The sequence below is a fragment of the Rhamphochromis longiceps genome, linkage group LG5, assembly GCF_057381845.1.
Source record: "Rhamphochromis longiceps isolate RC_006_pf linkage group LG5, R_longiceps_female_GT1.1, whole genome shotgun sequence".
In the NCBI taxonomy this organism is placed as follows: domain Eukaryota; kingdom Metazoa; phylum Chordata; class Actinopteri; order Cichliformes; family Cichlidae; genus Rhamphochromis; species Rhamphochromis longiceps.
The window spans coordinates 32721994-32738396 of NC_140561.1; the positions used below are offsets into that span (position 1 = coordinate 32721994).

The 16403-nt window shown below is 40.7% G+C and overlaps 1 protein-coding gene across 4 annotated transcripts in view; it reads right to left on the reverse strand.

Annotated features, from left to right (window-relative positions):
- Positions 1-16403, reverse strand: part of ephb2b (eph receptor B2b) — a 127228-nt gene that overhangs the window by 76888 nt on the left and 33937 nt on the right. For all 4 annotated transcript variants that reach the window (XM_085407255.1, XM_085407253.1, XM_085407254.1 and 1 more), the window contains exon 2: positions 838-917. In XM_085407255.1, coding sequence (XP_085263381.1) covers positions 838-917 — 80 coding nt within the window. The remainder of the gene's footprint in view (positions 1-837; positions 918-16403) is intronic.

A 16403-nucleotide genomic window follows, 5' to 3' on the forward strand; every position in this document is an offset into this window, starting at 1 on the left:
ATGGCTCATTGAGGAACTTGTCCTCTACAGTTTGTTGCGTTTTTTTTTATGTCTGAGCTGTGTTTTTAACAAAGAAATGTGGTTTCATTTAGAGGGCTTTGCAGTTTTGCCGAGCCGTGATAAATTTAATCACTGCATTAAAGATCCTTTGTTGGCTATCGCTACTCGTTCTTCTGTGCCTGTTCAAAGAATCTAAAAAGAAAGCAATCAAATCTGAACTACGGACTGCTATGGTATGAATATTTAAATGCTACGATAAAAACGTACAAAGAACACCACAAGTGTGTGGAGTTTGTTATTTCTAAATTCAAGTGATTTCCCGCTCTGCAGAGCAGGCAGGCTCAGTGGTTGATCTTTTGGCCTGAGAGTGAGAAACAAAAACACTGACTACCATCATAAAAAAAGCTTTCATGGGAGAGTGAGCAAATAAGCAAAATTAAAAGCATTTAAACAATTAACCTTATCGACTTTTAAAGAAAGGACAGGGGCACTAAGTACAACAGAGGCTATTACAGATTAATCATAGAACAGCTGGGAGGGAAAATCTATTTAATAAAGAACTAGGACGATTCCTTGTTCTGTTTTTTTGTACTTCTTTCTTGATTGAAACACTGATGTCAAACTGAGAACTTTTCTATTTAGTTCTTGAAAAAAGTGCTACATGGCACAATCTGTGGCACTGTGATAACTGTAATGTTGTGACTGTTATTTCAATGTAAATATGTGACCAAAAACTACATTTAAAAAAAATCTTTGCCACACTTATAAATACTTAAATAATAGCTTAAACGAAATCTTCACTGTCAGAAGTGGCACAAAGTAAAAGCAGGCACTTACACTGTTGTCACTTGACCCTGACACAGGGTAGACAGTCCAGCCGAGCTCCGCCGTGGCTGTAGTGGAGTCCATGAGTGTCTCTGTGGAGAGCCATAAGAAGAGATGGCAGAAACATAATATTACTGGGGTTGAATATGAACTGCTTGAGTCAGACAAACAATTTAAGGGGAAGTCTACAGTATGAAATGTCAAAGTGTTGTAATGCTTACTGAAACATCTGAATATTTCTTTATATTATAAAGGACTGTTTTAAATGTGCTGGAAAAAAGGGGGGAGGATGTCGAATGTTTTCTGTTCCCATTCTCATTTGTCTAGTCAATAAAAAGAACACTAGTTACATTGCTATAAGTTTCATAACAGCTGTGGTGTTATTTGTATGACTTTATAGAAAGAATAGAGCTTAGAGCTCAGAATAACAAAAAACAAATACAATAGAATCTCCATGACATAGAATAGAGGCTACACCCTATACTGCACTGTATATGAGGGAGAGAAACAACTCTGGTAATTGGGGTCAAACAGAAATGTGCCTCCTATCTGTCATGAGGTCATCTGTGCCACACATTCCTCCAGCCTGAACCAACTGTCTGTCATATGCTTACTGAGCCATTGGCACAGTCGCCTCCTTTGCTCGTTTTGCTTAATCTCTGTACCCATGCCGTCACGCCTGCTTTTCCACCACTTCCTCTCACTTGTGCCACACACTTTAACAGAGGGCAGGTCTAATGAATTTCTTCAGCTCATTATGCCTGTGTCTGTCTTGTAGACTAGTGTTGAACTGCAGCAGATGTAGAGACCATTCATCAGGTTCAAGGCGTCAGCTGCAAGTCCAAAATGCCACAGAGGGATTTAGAAGCCCCCTTGACAAACACGGCTACTAAGCTTAACATAAGTCACAGCCAGTGATTGTTATGCAGGGCCAGCAGACAAATGCTTGCTGTGGCTCTTCATTATCATTGTTGAATGGACTGATGGACTAGGTGCTAACAGCGTGGGTTAATTAAAAGTAGAGTCAAGGTTAGATAGATCTGTTTTTTAAATTAATTCATTCATTTTTACGAGTAATAAGTGAATGAAATCAAAGCCAGAGAGGATCTCTGTCTCACAGGACTTTGTTCAGCCCTGTGCATACTCTGAACAAAATCCGTAGCTCTGTAACAGCCTGCAAGAAATGTTGGAGATTTAAAGTTGTTTCATAACCCTGGGTTTTCTCTGATTTTTATTCCAGCAAAGGCAGCAGCTTTTAATTAACAGGTTCCACACACGCTGGTTTATTTCAGGGCCTTGTGCTGACTTTCAGCATCGCACCAGCACTCAGAAGACATAATACCAGATTTCGCATCCTATTCAGTTATCACAAAGTCTAAATCTTATAATTAGGCAGATAAGACTGCAATTGAGCATCTATTGATAACCTTGTGTGTGACTCAGAGCTGAGGAGTCTACATGGGTGTTAGGGAGTGAAATGGTAATTATCCCCCATAATGATAACGATAATTAGTGGAAAGTAAAGTGAGAATAATGAACCCCCTCTGTGGTGGTTAGGGAGTGTTGTGGGGGAACGAGGAGGAAATTTCCCCAGGAATGTAACACTCCAGCCTCCTCTTTCTCTTCTTCTTGTTTTTTCTCTCTCCCTCCATTTGTTGCTTTTCAGTATCCCTCCCGTCACACTATACCGCTTCATTCTTTCTCCAATCTCTCTCTCTTCCTTCTCTCATAGCACACCTCCTCTCAACCCCTTCTTCTCTCCTTTATGCTCAGACTCTCCAGCTATCAGCAGCCCACATGCTGGAAAAGTAGAACCTCTCCCTGAAAGACTGATCACTTTTCTTCCTCCTGCTGTCTACACTCCAGTCCGCGGCAGCCACACCGATTCATTACCTCCCGTGGAGCAGAGCGGCACATAGCTCTCCACTGTCAGCCACTGCCTCGTTTTCAGTGTGAACCCCCAGCTGTGGCAGAGCATGGCTGCTCAGCACGACCCTTTGGCTATTAATCAAAAAGAGGACATGGTACAGAGGTTCTCATCTAAATCCAGCAACAGGAATCACTTATTTTGGTTTGTTCTTGTGGGCAGTTGTTTACAGTGTGAGGATTTGAATTCTGACACTCTTGGGAATAGCACTGACGTATTGATATCAAGCTACCGCTGGTTCATCTGGTTGTTATGATCGGTACCATTGGGGTTGTTTCCAGCCTCAGAATGGGCAAGTTGGGGGTCCACATACAGTTAAGGCTTATTAACAGACAGGCTTCGTTTTGGATTTTACTGCCACTTTTAAATAGTTAAAATAACAAAAAACAAAAGAAAGAAAAATGACCATTAATAAAACAGATCACAGAAAAGTATAAAATCAGGTACAATCAATCAGGGCAAGTTTTATTAAAGGCCTTTAATTAGATGATTTAAAATGCCTAACAGACCTCACAAGACTTCCATTAGGCCTTTAATAGAAAAAACAGATTAATAACACATGGTGCTCACGTTACACTGGAAGTCTAAATTACCTGTCTGTCAACTAACTCAATTACAGGATATCAATCAAGGTATATTTGAAACATATGTGTTAAATAATGACTATTCTCTTTGCTGTATTTGACTGAAGAATATTTCCTGTTCTGTGAAAAATGTTATCAAATTTAAAAGCACCCCAATGTGGGCTTATTAAATATTAAAAGTGACTGAGTACTTGGTGTGTACATTATTTCTTCATTTGGAAAAAAAATCAAAACAAAACAAAAAACTTTTTTTGTGAAAAACTTTTTTAGACATGCGTTTTGTAATTGAGAAAAAAATTTAGCATGGGAAGAGACTTCCCCCCAATCGCTCTCTAAACTTAAATAGTCATTAAAAGATTGTAGGTTTTTCCCCCCCCAGAAAGTCTTCCAGATGATCTCTTCATTACCAAACAAGTTGGCATTTTGCAATATATCCCCCTAACACTGGAAACTGTGTAATGGATTTTTCCAACACCAGAATCTGTTGTTCAGAAGGACACAGATCTGATGACAAACTGCAGCCTCTCAATTTCCCACTTACAGCAGAGAGTGTCTTTGTATTGTTTGTGCGGCAGCTGAGGGATGCAGCTCGTGGGAAAATGGACACCGTGTTGGCGGTCGAAAACAGCAACGATATTTCTCTCGACAAAGAAATGCTTTCAAATATGAAGCATTAATGAGCCAACCTTTCTCAGATCACAGACAGCGATAACAATTTGACAGTAAATAATTAAATGTTGGATGTCTTCCCCCCCCCATTTCAAACCTGATACCCTTGACTTTGGAGGGTACTATGAATATGCAATGAGACCTAGGAATCTAAGAAAAGCCTACTAGGCTGAGAGTGCTTCCTCCAACACTTCCTGAGACTAAGGAGAGAGTTTAGTGCTGATCTGAGAGAGAGCTCTCCAGTGAGAGGCTGTCTGAAGTGACAGGCGGGGGGAGTGGAGGGGGGGGGGGGGGGGCAGTGGTACTATAACAACACTCTTCTTCTCTAAGAGGGGTCAACGCTGCATCTCAGCTTTCTAAAGAAAGCAGCAGCATTTTCAATGAGGGATACAGAGAAGAGCTGTTCACAGAAAAGACATTTCAGCTGAAACAACCATAGCGAGAAAGAAAATAAACATTTTGAACATGCAAATGTGTGCTGAAAACTTCAGACTGAAAGGAATCTAGTGTGTACACTATTGTGTTCAAGCACTAATGAATGAGAGGAATAAATGATATCATTGATAGGTGCTGTGTAAAATCTTTTCATGCATTATTCTTTTTTTCTGCAGAAGTTGTGGTCCAGGTATTTCCTTTTCCCCTTTTTCACAGTCGGTTTGATTTGGCCAAAGGGCATAGAAATCAGTTTTTGATAGATAGAAAACCAATTAGTTAGAGGAGACAGACAGAATCCCGCAATCTGAGTGATAGATGGCTCTCCTGCCAAAGTTAATCTTTAAACTAAACCTGTACACCTTTTCCCAGGGCAGGTAACACAAAGAGCACAGCTTTTCAAATAGAAAGCCGTCTCCTGGCTTTCAATCACATACAAGTACATAGTGTACATGCTGTTACACGCTCATGTGTAATTATATAGTGAGATATTTCTCCTTCACTTTCTTTTAGCAGCATGAAGAACCCAATTGACAAATTGCTTTGCAGCTTATTACATCACTGCTGAAAGAAAAATCCTGCATATAAATTAGTCTGACATGGTAGCTTTAAACAGAATCAAAGAGAACATACAGATTGTTCCCCCCCCCCAAACAAACTAGCCTATATTTAGACCCTTTAGGTTTAATGTGAGTATTTTAAAGATGCAATTGACCTCTAAAAACAGCATGAAGCAGCTTAGAAGTAAGATTTCTTTTTATCTTTCTTGCAACCAGAACTGTAACCTCTGCTTTGAATGGAACAAATCCCTCAACGCTCACTTCAGCATCGGCATAAACCGCATATGGTTCTTTCCGTTGCTGTGATAATGTCATCTAACAGAGCTAAAAAGCAGCTAAACATTCTCCTCATAAAATCCAAGCTGTGTAAAGTTCAGTTTAACCACTGTTGAATTCTGCATGTGTATCACGTTCTACTACACCGAACACCTGAAACCACAATATTTAATGGCAAATGTGGGAAGATTGTAGTATGCACTGCAGTTGTAGAGTAACATGAGCAAGCTGTTCCTAAAAACAGAATCCTATAGAGTGGACCCAGCACGGAAATCTGCCCAGATTAAGGAGAAAGGGAATGATATACCCCTGAGGGAGCCACTGCTAGTGCAGAGACATGATTCATAGCTTTAATGATGGACAAGGCTACTGTATGGCCTGTTGGAAATAATAACAGTCTGTTTCATTTAGAAATAGGAAGTGGATGGAGCCCCTGGTCTAGAGCAACTTAGCTCAACTCATCTGTCAGCACAAGCTGGGCCCATTAAAGGTACTGTAGAGCTCCCACCACTGTCACAGAACAGCTTATCCCTGTGTGTTAAATGAATTTTTAATCCCACTTTTACAATGAAACAGGCTTTGTGGACCATGGACCATGCACTATGGACCCAAACACCAGAAATACAGCTTTTCTTTCTCAAAGTGTACAAGGCAGACTGGCATACAGCCCTGGGTGTACAGGTGTGTCAGTAGTGAGACATATCAGAGAGATTTATAGCGTGTGTAGATTACTAATGAGTTCCAGAACTATTCAGAATTGAGATGATGGTGTAGGTGTGTTAGGAAAGACCATACACTGTGCGCACCGCGGATGACGTCAGTGCGCACACTGTGTCTGAGGAGGATGTGCGGAAGTGCTTCAGGAAGGTGAACGCACGCAAAGCTACTGGTCCGGACGGGATTCCCGGCCGCGTCCTCAGGTCATGCGCGGCTCAGCTTGCTGGAGTGTTCACGCACATCTTCAACCTTTCCCTCTCTCTGTCTGTAGTCCCAGCCTGCTTCAAAATGGCCACCATCGTCCCTGTACCCAAATCCTCCACCATCTCCTCATTGAACGACTGGCGACCTGTAGCCCTGACCCCCATCGTAAGCAAATGCTTCGAGAAGCTGGTCAGGGACTTCATCTGCTCTGCACTACCCGACTCACTGGACCCTCTACAGTTTGCATACCGCCACAACAGGTCCACTGATGATGCCATAGCCCTGACACTACACACTGCCCTGTCACACCTGGAGAAGAGAGACACGTATGTGAGGATGCTGTTTGTAGATTACAGCTCAGCATTCAATACCATCGTTCCCTCGAAGCTGGACAGGAAACTGCAGGATCTAGGACTGAGCAGCTCCCTCTGCAGCTGGATCCTTAGCTTCCTGTCTGACAGACGCCAGGTGGTCAGACTGGGCAGCATCACCTCATCCCCCATCACACTGAACACTGGTGCTCCACAGGGGTGTGTACTGAGCCCTCTCCTGTACTCACTCTACACCTACGACTGCACAGCCACTAACAGCTCCAACATCATTGTGAAGTTTGCGGACGACACTACAGTGGTGGGTCTTATCACCAACGGTGATGAGACGGCTTACAGGGAGGAGGTCAGCGCCCTGACCCACTGGTGTCAAGACAACCATCTCACCCTCAACGGCGCAAAGACAAAGGAGTTGATAGTGGACTTCCGGAGGTGCAGAGAAGTACACACCCCCATCACCATCAACGGCGCTGCTGTGGAGAGAGTGAGCAGCTTCCAGTTCCTTGGCGTACACCTGGCTGAGGATCTTACGTGGTCAGTACACACAAACAAAACAGTGAAGAAGGCGCAGCAGCGCCTCTTCTTTCTCAGGAGACTGAAAAGATTCGGCATGAGCCCCCGCATCCTCAGGACCTTCTATCGCTGTGCCATTGAGAGCATCCTCACTGGATGCATCACCACCTGGTATGGCAACAGCACCGCCTACAACTGCAAAGCTCTCCAGCGAGTAGTGCGGTGCTCTGAACAGATAATTGGAGGTGAGCTTCCCTCCCTCCAAGACATCTACAGGAAGCGGTGCCTGAGGAAAGCGGGGAGGATCATCAAGGACTCCAGTCACCCCAGCCATAAACTGTTCAGACTACTTCCATCAGGAAGGAGGTTCTGCAGCATCCGGTCCCGTACCAGCAGACTGAGAGACAGCTTTTTCCATCAGGCCATCAGACTGCTGAACACGTCATAGACACCTCAGCTTCACTACTGGAACTTCAACATTATGCACTCCACACTGTATATAAATGCCACTTGTTTTGCACATATTCAACTCTGTATATTTTATTATTATTATTATTATTATTATTTTATTTTTTTACTATTTAATTTGTAAAAATGTATACACACACACACACACACACACACACACACACACACACACACACACACACACACACACGTAGGAAAATATTTAGTATACACATCCAGAAATGCATACACTATTATATATTGTACATATATTTATTAGTTTCAGGTTGGCCATTCTTGTATTTTGCTCGTTTGTGTTGTTGTGTTTGCACATCTCTGTTGCTTGTGGGGCTCGCACACAAGAATTTCACTCGCATGTGCTGTGCCAGTGTGCCTGCACATGTGATGTGACAATAAAAAGTGATTTGATTTGATTTGATATATAAGATAGACACCATTAACCATGTTAATGCTTGTAAGGTTAGCTATACAACATTCATAAGCTGTATGGCTCTAAAGCATACACATCTGCTAATTAGTGATATGTAACAGAATCATAAAAACACAAGAATTTTACTCAACAGGAGTGAAGCTCCAACTTTTCAGATGCTCTACTATACAGCAAGAGATACTATTTATCAGGTAATTTTATTTAAAACATTTTCAAAAGGCACTAACAGCACAAACATGACAGAAAGATTCAGTTCAGTAACTTTAATTAGCAGAAACAAGGCCTACCACTACTTGCTACACTACTTGCTACACAAAGCACCCATGGCCCAAACCAGTGTCCAGTGAGTTCTTTTAAAGGAGAAAAAAAAAACTAAAAAGGAAAAAAAATATATCCGTAGGGGCTAAAACCCATTACTTGTAATAGGCTGTAAAGAGTATCTTTCATATGATGGACACTTTAACACGGGATTGCCTTTATTTTGGAGCCAGCCTCAAGTGGTCATTAGAGGAACTACAGGTTTATGCTCTTCTGCTTTGGCTTCATTTTTCAGTCTTGGGTAGGACTCAAAATTCAGCTCCACTTCATCAAGGATGCAGAGTGTTGGGTTTTCCAAGGCAGAGAAAGATGAGGGAGGAAGCCGGGCAGTTGATTTTGGCAGAGCATGGTGCAGAGTGAAATATAGTACAACACTGACAACACGGACACACAGAAAGTAGAGCACTCTCACAGCACTAATGGTTGACAGAATGATACAGCATGGCATTCCCAGGAGGCCTCAAGCAGGATGTACGACAGTAATCCCTACACAGCCAAGCTGTGTTATCAGTCAATGTAACTTAACTTGTCAGCAATGCCATGGGACAACAGCCAAAAAACAAATGTAAGAGATGCAAAAACTGTGACTTGACGTATGTCAGGTTCTCAAACGGCCTGCCATTAACAAACTTAGCATCTCATGGGTTCTTTTAATTTTTGTGATGACAGAAGACAGCTTAAGGTTGTTTGTACTGTAAACGTAAAAACAGCCAGGTACTCTTTGAGTTGCTGTATCTCCCTACACAGTTTGTATTTTCTTATTTAGCCAATCCATTTTGCTTATTTAATGTAAACAAGCAGAGTAGCATGGAAACATAACTAAATTGCCTTTTATGGGCCTGCTTATAAAAAGTACTATACTATAGGTATAATAAGCATGTTTGGCTTTTTATGTCAGTAGGCTTGCAGGTTTCTAGAGTTTATAGATATATAGTAAATGTTTCACGAGTAATGAATCCTAACTTTTTGTTGGATAGGTAGTAAAAGAAGTCTTTTATTCACAGAAAAACTTTCCAAACTAGTTAGACGTTGAGAAAAGTAGAGGGCGTTTTTTGTAATCATTTAACAACTGCCACCACCCCACATTACCTTTGACTACAATACTACTGTTGTGCCAGTCATGCGAAAGTGCAGATTTTCATAGACGATATGTTTTTGCTATCAGTGACACCTGTAGGGGCGCATCATTAAGGACGTTTTACCCTTAAAATAGTTCAGTTAGAAGACACCATATTTCATGGTAGAGATACGTCAATCTAAGCAATAAACTGTGAGCGGGAACAGTCACCTGGCCTCACATAAGCCGTCTGAAAGAAACCTGGCTAATAACACACGCTTGAGGATTTATTAGTACGCCTTCCATATTTCCCAAAAATGCCTGACACTCCAACAAGACCTGGTTAAACAATCAGTACATTTCAAATTTTGCAGCGGAAAATTCTGTAAAAGTGGTTCCGCAGTTTTATAAGCAGCAGCTGAAGTGAACATGTGTATGACTCAAAAAAGAGGCCATACTAGTGACATTCCTCTAACCATCCAATCATTTTAAGTGTTGTATGAGCACTCTGGTGTTCATCCATGAGTGTGGTTGAAATACCTGCAGCAAAGTTAGACAGGGATGCACAAATCACCTTTCATCAAAGTGACAGCTTTTCAGAAACCACTACTAATTGACTTGATGGAAATAATCACCACCAGCCTCCCACACCTTGCCTACAAGCCATTAGTCAAAAGCGGTTGATTAAAAACGTACAATGCTCACGGAAAAACAAGTTTTCTCTCCTTCTCCTTTCTTTTTTGATCTTCCTAGAGGCCTTTTAGGAGCTGTGTGATCACGATATGCTTGTATTAGTCCTAAAGATGAGATGTTCCCCCCCAGCTTAAAATATACTCAGAGAGTGTGGAAGCAAAGGGACCAATTCCCCCTCCTAATTTGCCCTACATGAGATGAGATCTGTGGCAGTCAAGGGACCAGCTATCTCCATGCCTACCAGTTTGATTGGCAGCTCTGGCAAAAATGAGGAAAATATGATGCAAGAAAAAATGCTTTGGAGATTTAATACAAGGAGAATCCCCCAGAGTTCAACTCTGGGTTGAAAAGAAAGTGTATGTCTAGGTATGTTTGTGTGAAAGCGAGGTAGGTACCCTTTTTATTGTGCTGGCCTGTCCTTGCTCGGCTGATAAAAAGGATTCTACTATATATTACCAGCCAAGTCAAGCCATTAAAGTCTGACAAACAAATTTAGTTTACAACCTATTCTACATTCTTTTAAAGACTGTCGTCCTTTGAAAGTTGCTTTAAAACCGGTTGTAAATTCCAGTGCATGGGCACTGGATCTTTATCATTTGAGGTTTGTTGATAAGGTTCCCTTAAGTTCCGAGCTGGATTTTGGCCAAAGACTAATTAGCTTCATTGAAAAATACATTTGATAGTTTTTACAGTCACATTGAAGGCTCCACTAAGATAGTCCCAACAAAAGGGAACTTATAAACTGAACAGGACTGATTGACACCAGATTGATAAACATTTAATAAGAATTACAGCAAAGAATGCTGTACAGTACCATTACGTGCATTACAAAATGTGCAAGACAGTGGCTTCGGTTTATGGTACTTAAAAGTAAATATTTCTCTCCAGTAATCTTTCTTATATCTCTATGCTTAAGACGGCTTTTAAGTATTTAGTTTGAATTATGACTTTTTTCAGCAGCATTAAGCCCTAATCAAGACATATCAAGACAGCTCCACAAATGACAGTGAGAATCTGCAGCAGTTCTCATATACTGAAGTGTATCTGCGAAACAACACAGATTTTTTTTTAAACACCCTAATTTGATTTCTGGGTCAAGTACTGGGGGAAAAAACAAGAAGACCCCTAAGACTGTTGTGTTTAATGATAAATGCAGCTCATCTGGAGCTGTAAATGTTTCACAAAACCTAAATAAATGAGTAGCTTTTCCTTGGTGCAAAACAGTATTTGTCACAGGCTAAGTTGTGATTACAAGCAATCAAGGACGCAAACAGGAACCTTCATCTGTGAAGAGGTTGGATACAAAATAAAGCAGTAACATTTAATAATTTAAAAATCATTTATACCAAGAGAGTCTGAAAACACAGCAAACCGTTGAAGTCATTTAAGAAATATACCGGTACCTGGTTTCTGTGTTTCACCTTTGATAGCTCATGAACTGTCTGCTATTGAATAACCAAGGTTGTAAGATGTGGCCTTGCTCTATCTACACAAGGACACCAATATGCTCCCTGTATGACACATCCATGTTCATCAACAACAACTCTATTTATCATCTTACCTTTTTAAATTGTGTGTGTTGTTAAATAGCTTTGGAGATATGAAGAATCACTGTCTGCTACAGTTACCAGCGTTTAAACACTGGTTCTATTAGTTCAAGTTCTATATTATATCAGGAAAGACAAATAATATTATAATTGCTCATTATATCAAATCTTTTCAAAAAATGTTGTTGTTATGTTAAGATATGAGATTAGAAGCTAGCATGATACTATATGAACATGCTTTGACTTGCTGTGTTAACTTTACTGGAATTCAAGACACTGTTCAAGCATGTCAATGAATTCACACACGGTGGAATCAATAAATAAATCAAAATAATTAAGATTGAAGGGGGGGAAGAAATGTCACCGTCAAAAATGCCATTCAACTAAATCTGCCCTTTTCCATCCAGAGTTTTCTGTTAAGCTTCCAGGTACAACATTTCATGCCTGCATGTCATCTGGAGGAATTTTAACAGCGTTATTGATGTGTGAGAGGTCAAACTAGGGAAGCTGATCTCTTGACAGTCAATACAGCCTGTCTGCCAAGAAAGTCATCACATCAGACTTTCTCTGTCTGGGCAGATATTGCTGCCTCCACATGTAGACAGACCCACACACCACCCAAATCCCATGCTAGTTAATCAACTGCACGGGGTACTAAGCCAATATATTTTCTCACTTCTTTGTTGCTAATGTTATGGAAAGAATGATACTTAAGATAAGAGGCTTTAAATAATGTATGCACATTAAAAAGTAATGAGGTAGGTGCAGAAAAAGAAAATGCTCTATGCGGTTGAGCAACTTACAATAAAATGGTGCTGTTAAGGATGTTACGGACCGATCATGTGAAAGAGGGAGGGTAGATGGAGGAGTGTAATGTATATTAATGGGTATCTTTATTTGTGTTTTACAAGGCCTGTTGCTGTGTGAGGAGGGCTAAAGAAGAGTAATGATTCATTTCCTTTTAGCAGTACACCAAAGATTTCCTGTTTGCAATTATCCTCATTTACATTCATTTCCTTCTCTACCATATTTTCTTTTCTTGTTTCCACTGACTGTCCTGTTTCCTACAGTCCACCTCATCTGAACCCCATCGTCCCATCTCCACCCCAGATCATAGGTATTGTTTCCTCTCTGCTACCACCTGACATTGCTTTATTACATCCACCCCATTATCAGCTCTAATCCCCCACACTCTGTGACCCAGAGAGAAAGAAAGCGTACCTCCTAACAGGCATGACTGTTTAACTATCACCACCGCTGTCTGTCCCCACCCTGCTTTTCCTGATGAGGACCACACATTTCATGGAAGAGGAAGGCAAGGGGGATCACACGGGAGGAAAGGCATACTGGCGGATTCCAGGCCTGTGAGCTAGCTCCTCTCCCTCTCTAGCTGTGGAAGAGTTATGGTGGGGTCACAACCTTCTGAAGGTCTATAAAGCAGAGAATGGGAGGCAGTGGGAGGCAGTGGAAGGCAGTACCTCAGTCATATACTTTCCTGCCTGCATGCCTGCTTCACTGCTGGGACCATTACCGCATCCAATCACACAGACACAGAGCAACAACAGGCCACAGAATAACCCAAATATCACTTACGGTTACAGGCACCCCTAAAGCCCCAGCAATCAACATCCTCTTAATCAACAACTGCACGGCACAATGGAAATTGTGTTGCCCAACCATTAAGGCACCTTGAGGACTTACTGTTAGTCAAACTAACATACACTGGGAGACATTGGATACCAGTGGAGCACAAACACAGAGCTAATGGTTTCACGGTGGTCAGCTGTGAAAGAAGACAGAAGCTAAATGAGAGAAGGGGAGAGAAAAGGGAAAAAAGAGAGAAAAGATGGAGGGGACTTAAAGAAAGCAAGACAGCGCTACCTTGGAGACTGTTTATACAAGGCAAAAGCCTCTTCCCTGATCTGTGCCAGCCCTCAGACAGTGTACCCTTCATCTGAAATGAGGGCCAGCCTGAGCATATTAAATTGCTTAAAGTGGGTTTTTAAAGAAACTTTAAGTCTCAAAGGCCTGCTACTGTTTCACAAAAGTGTCAAGAAGTTAAACAACTGCATAAGAATAGTGTTACACAATTATTACAATTTAAAATGATTAACTTTACAAGCAGACTTCAATATTTTCAAGAATTTAATTTTTTATTGCTAAAGGGCACTTTGTCTGGATATAAACAAGGTTTGGATAAAACAAATAAAAATTTGAGAAAGAACAAAAATATAAACTCTCGTTCTATTTGGCCATACAATTAAAAACACTTTCCACTGCAAATGTACCAACACAACTCTGCCTAAAGCAAAGATTCTTTGCTTTTAAGAAATCCCCCTTTTAAGGTTTCATAGTACTCGCATAGCAAGTTGGCTTAGTGTATCTGTCATGTGGCATTATGTCGGGAACAGGAAGGTGTGCGCCAGACTTGGCCATTCGCCTATAAACTTGGATAAATGTTTGCATTACAACCTGCAAGGTAAACAGACAGCGTCTGGCTCAAGTTAAATCCAGAGATGCTTTGTGGTTTTCTGTGGAATGCAAAGTCCTTCTCTCCTGTGAAGAAGTGAACCCTCCTTCTGTTTGTTCTACAGCCATTACAGCCACTTAGCCTGACAGAGTACTTTGTTTCCCTTATCTCCTCAACAGCTAAAACACATAAGTGTATTTTCAGCATCTGTTCAACCTTGAGTTTAACTCCTATCGCCATATTTACTTGTGACACACATGAAAGATTGTTTTTTATGACTGCTTGCCCAGAAACTAAGAAAAAAAGCTTCTTTATGTGAGCAACTTTAAGGTTCATTCCAACAGGAAAAAGACAAAAGGCATATTTCAGTGCCAAGTGCTGCCTCTGACAGCTGAACACAGAAGTAAGACATACAAACAGAACTTGTGCTGACTAGCAGTAAGTCAAAGGAAAAGAAAATATTGTTGTTTGAGTGATTTTACTGATATTACTCAAAGTCAAGAAATAAAAGTATCTTCAAGAAACCAGAGCAACACTTGTTTCTGTGCAGGTTAGAAAATAACTGTTCTAGAATTCTGTTAACAGTAAAGACCACGTCCTGCTTTCTCTATCCATAATAATCATATGGGTTTGCAGGATGTAAAGTATGGCATCTTCCCAAGTACGCAAGGGTGTCCAAGGCTCAGCGGACTGTCAACGTCAACTTTCAGCCCAAAGTTTGTGACCATGTGGACGGTATGCAGTGCAATTACCAGAAGAAATAAAATAGATGCCTAGTTCGACGTAAGGCTGTACAGGCCTTTTCCCCATTATATATACTTCAATAATTCATCATGAAAAAATACAATGACAAGCAGATGATTTTGAACTGAACAAAAACCCTGCCCCAGGTCTGGCTGTTGTACTTGAAAAGCAGAAAAGAAACAATCTCCAGCTCCAGGCCACTCCAGAACTTGGCACATCTCAAGGATAAACACCGACACAATGCTAAGTAGCTGGCATACTTTGCAGGGCAAAGACTGTACCCAAAAGTTATCACGTCTCAGCCACAACTACCTTCAGAAACATACACAGGAGCTCTGTGTGTTGATCTGTAACTCATTTACTAGAAACGTATCCTGTGTCCTGTTGTATGAACTGAGTTGCATGCATGCCCATACAAGAAGGACTTAAAAGACTTTAGTTCTTCTAGTCAAGATAACATCACCTAGAGGACAGGAGGGAGTGATAAAGTGGAACTGCTTATCAGACGGGGAAAAACGTGTTGAGCTTCATGATTACAGACAGTGCTCTCAACAACCAGATATTCAACCCTCAGACACACCACAGAAAAGATTAAATGCCTCTAAAAATATTGTCAGCAGAGCTGCATAGTAAAAGCTAAACCAAGATACTTCCACCTGGTTTTGGTTAGGCTGTTAAAACCTTAAAAATCAAACCTCATTCAGCCCCTGAAAACAAAAACAAAATCTAAAACACAGTGTATTAAATTCTACCTGAAGATCTTATGTCTCCCTCGAAACCACTTTATTTCTCAGTTTAACCAAATTTACCCTTAACAGCGTCACTTCATCTCATTCATTTAAACACACATTGTCGGGAACTTCTGCCCAGCCTTTCTTCATAGCTTTAATAGAAGAAGGGGAATGAGCAGGAAATAAAAATGTCACAAAAGTAAAAGTGTTATATTTCAAACTGAAATATCTCGATGGGAGTTTCTAAGGGTTTTAGAAGTAGAGACGAGAAGGGGATATAAACATCTACACACAACAGAATATACAGTGTTCACTCCATTGCATCATCTTTACATTTACACACATGTGTGTACATATAAAAATGGATGACAAAGAGAAAAAAAACCCCATAACAACCTAAAGTTTATTATTAAGGCCAAAACAGCTCCAGTGCTCCTTTTTGCATTTCTCTGGAACTCTTCTAGAACAAAGAAACAGTGTTCTTCCAAAAAGTAATTCCCTGCTTGGATGTGTTGATGACTAGGGAGGAAAAAACAGCCAAACATAAAAGGCCAAGATCTCCACTCGCTGTTCAACTGGTTCAACTCCGGTGACTATAAAAGCTGTAGTAGAAACAATGACTTTGTGTATCTTGAATTAATTATTAGGTAATGTGTTTGAAAGAACATGTGACGTATTATTATACTAACTTAGTATGATGTATTACTCGTATACATCTCTGTCTTTTGTTTCTACATCTGTATGTCATTTTTATAAATTGTGCTTTTGTGACCCGCCACTAGACTTCTGGATGTGGATGTGTTGCAGTTTTGCTTACATCTGACATTTTTGCATTTTATTATTCCATACTGTGAACCACTAACATGCACTGTCCCTGCTAATCAGATGAAATCACACATCGTTGCAGAA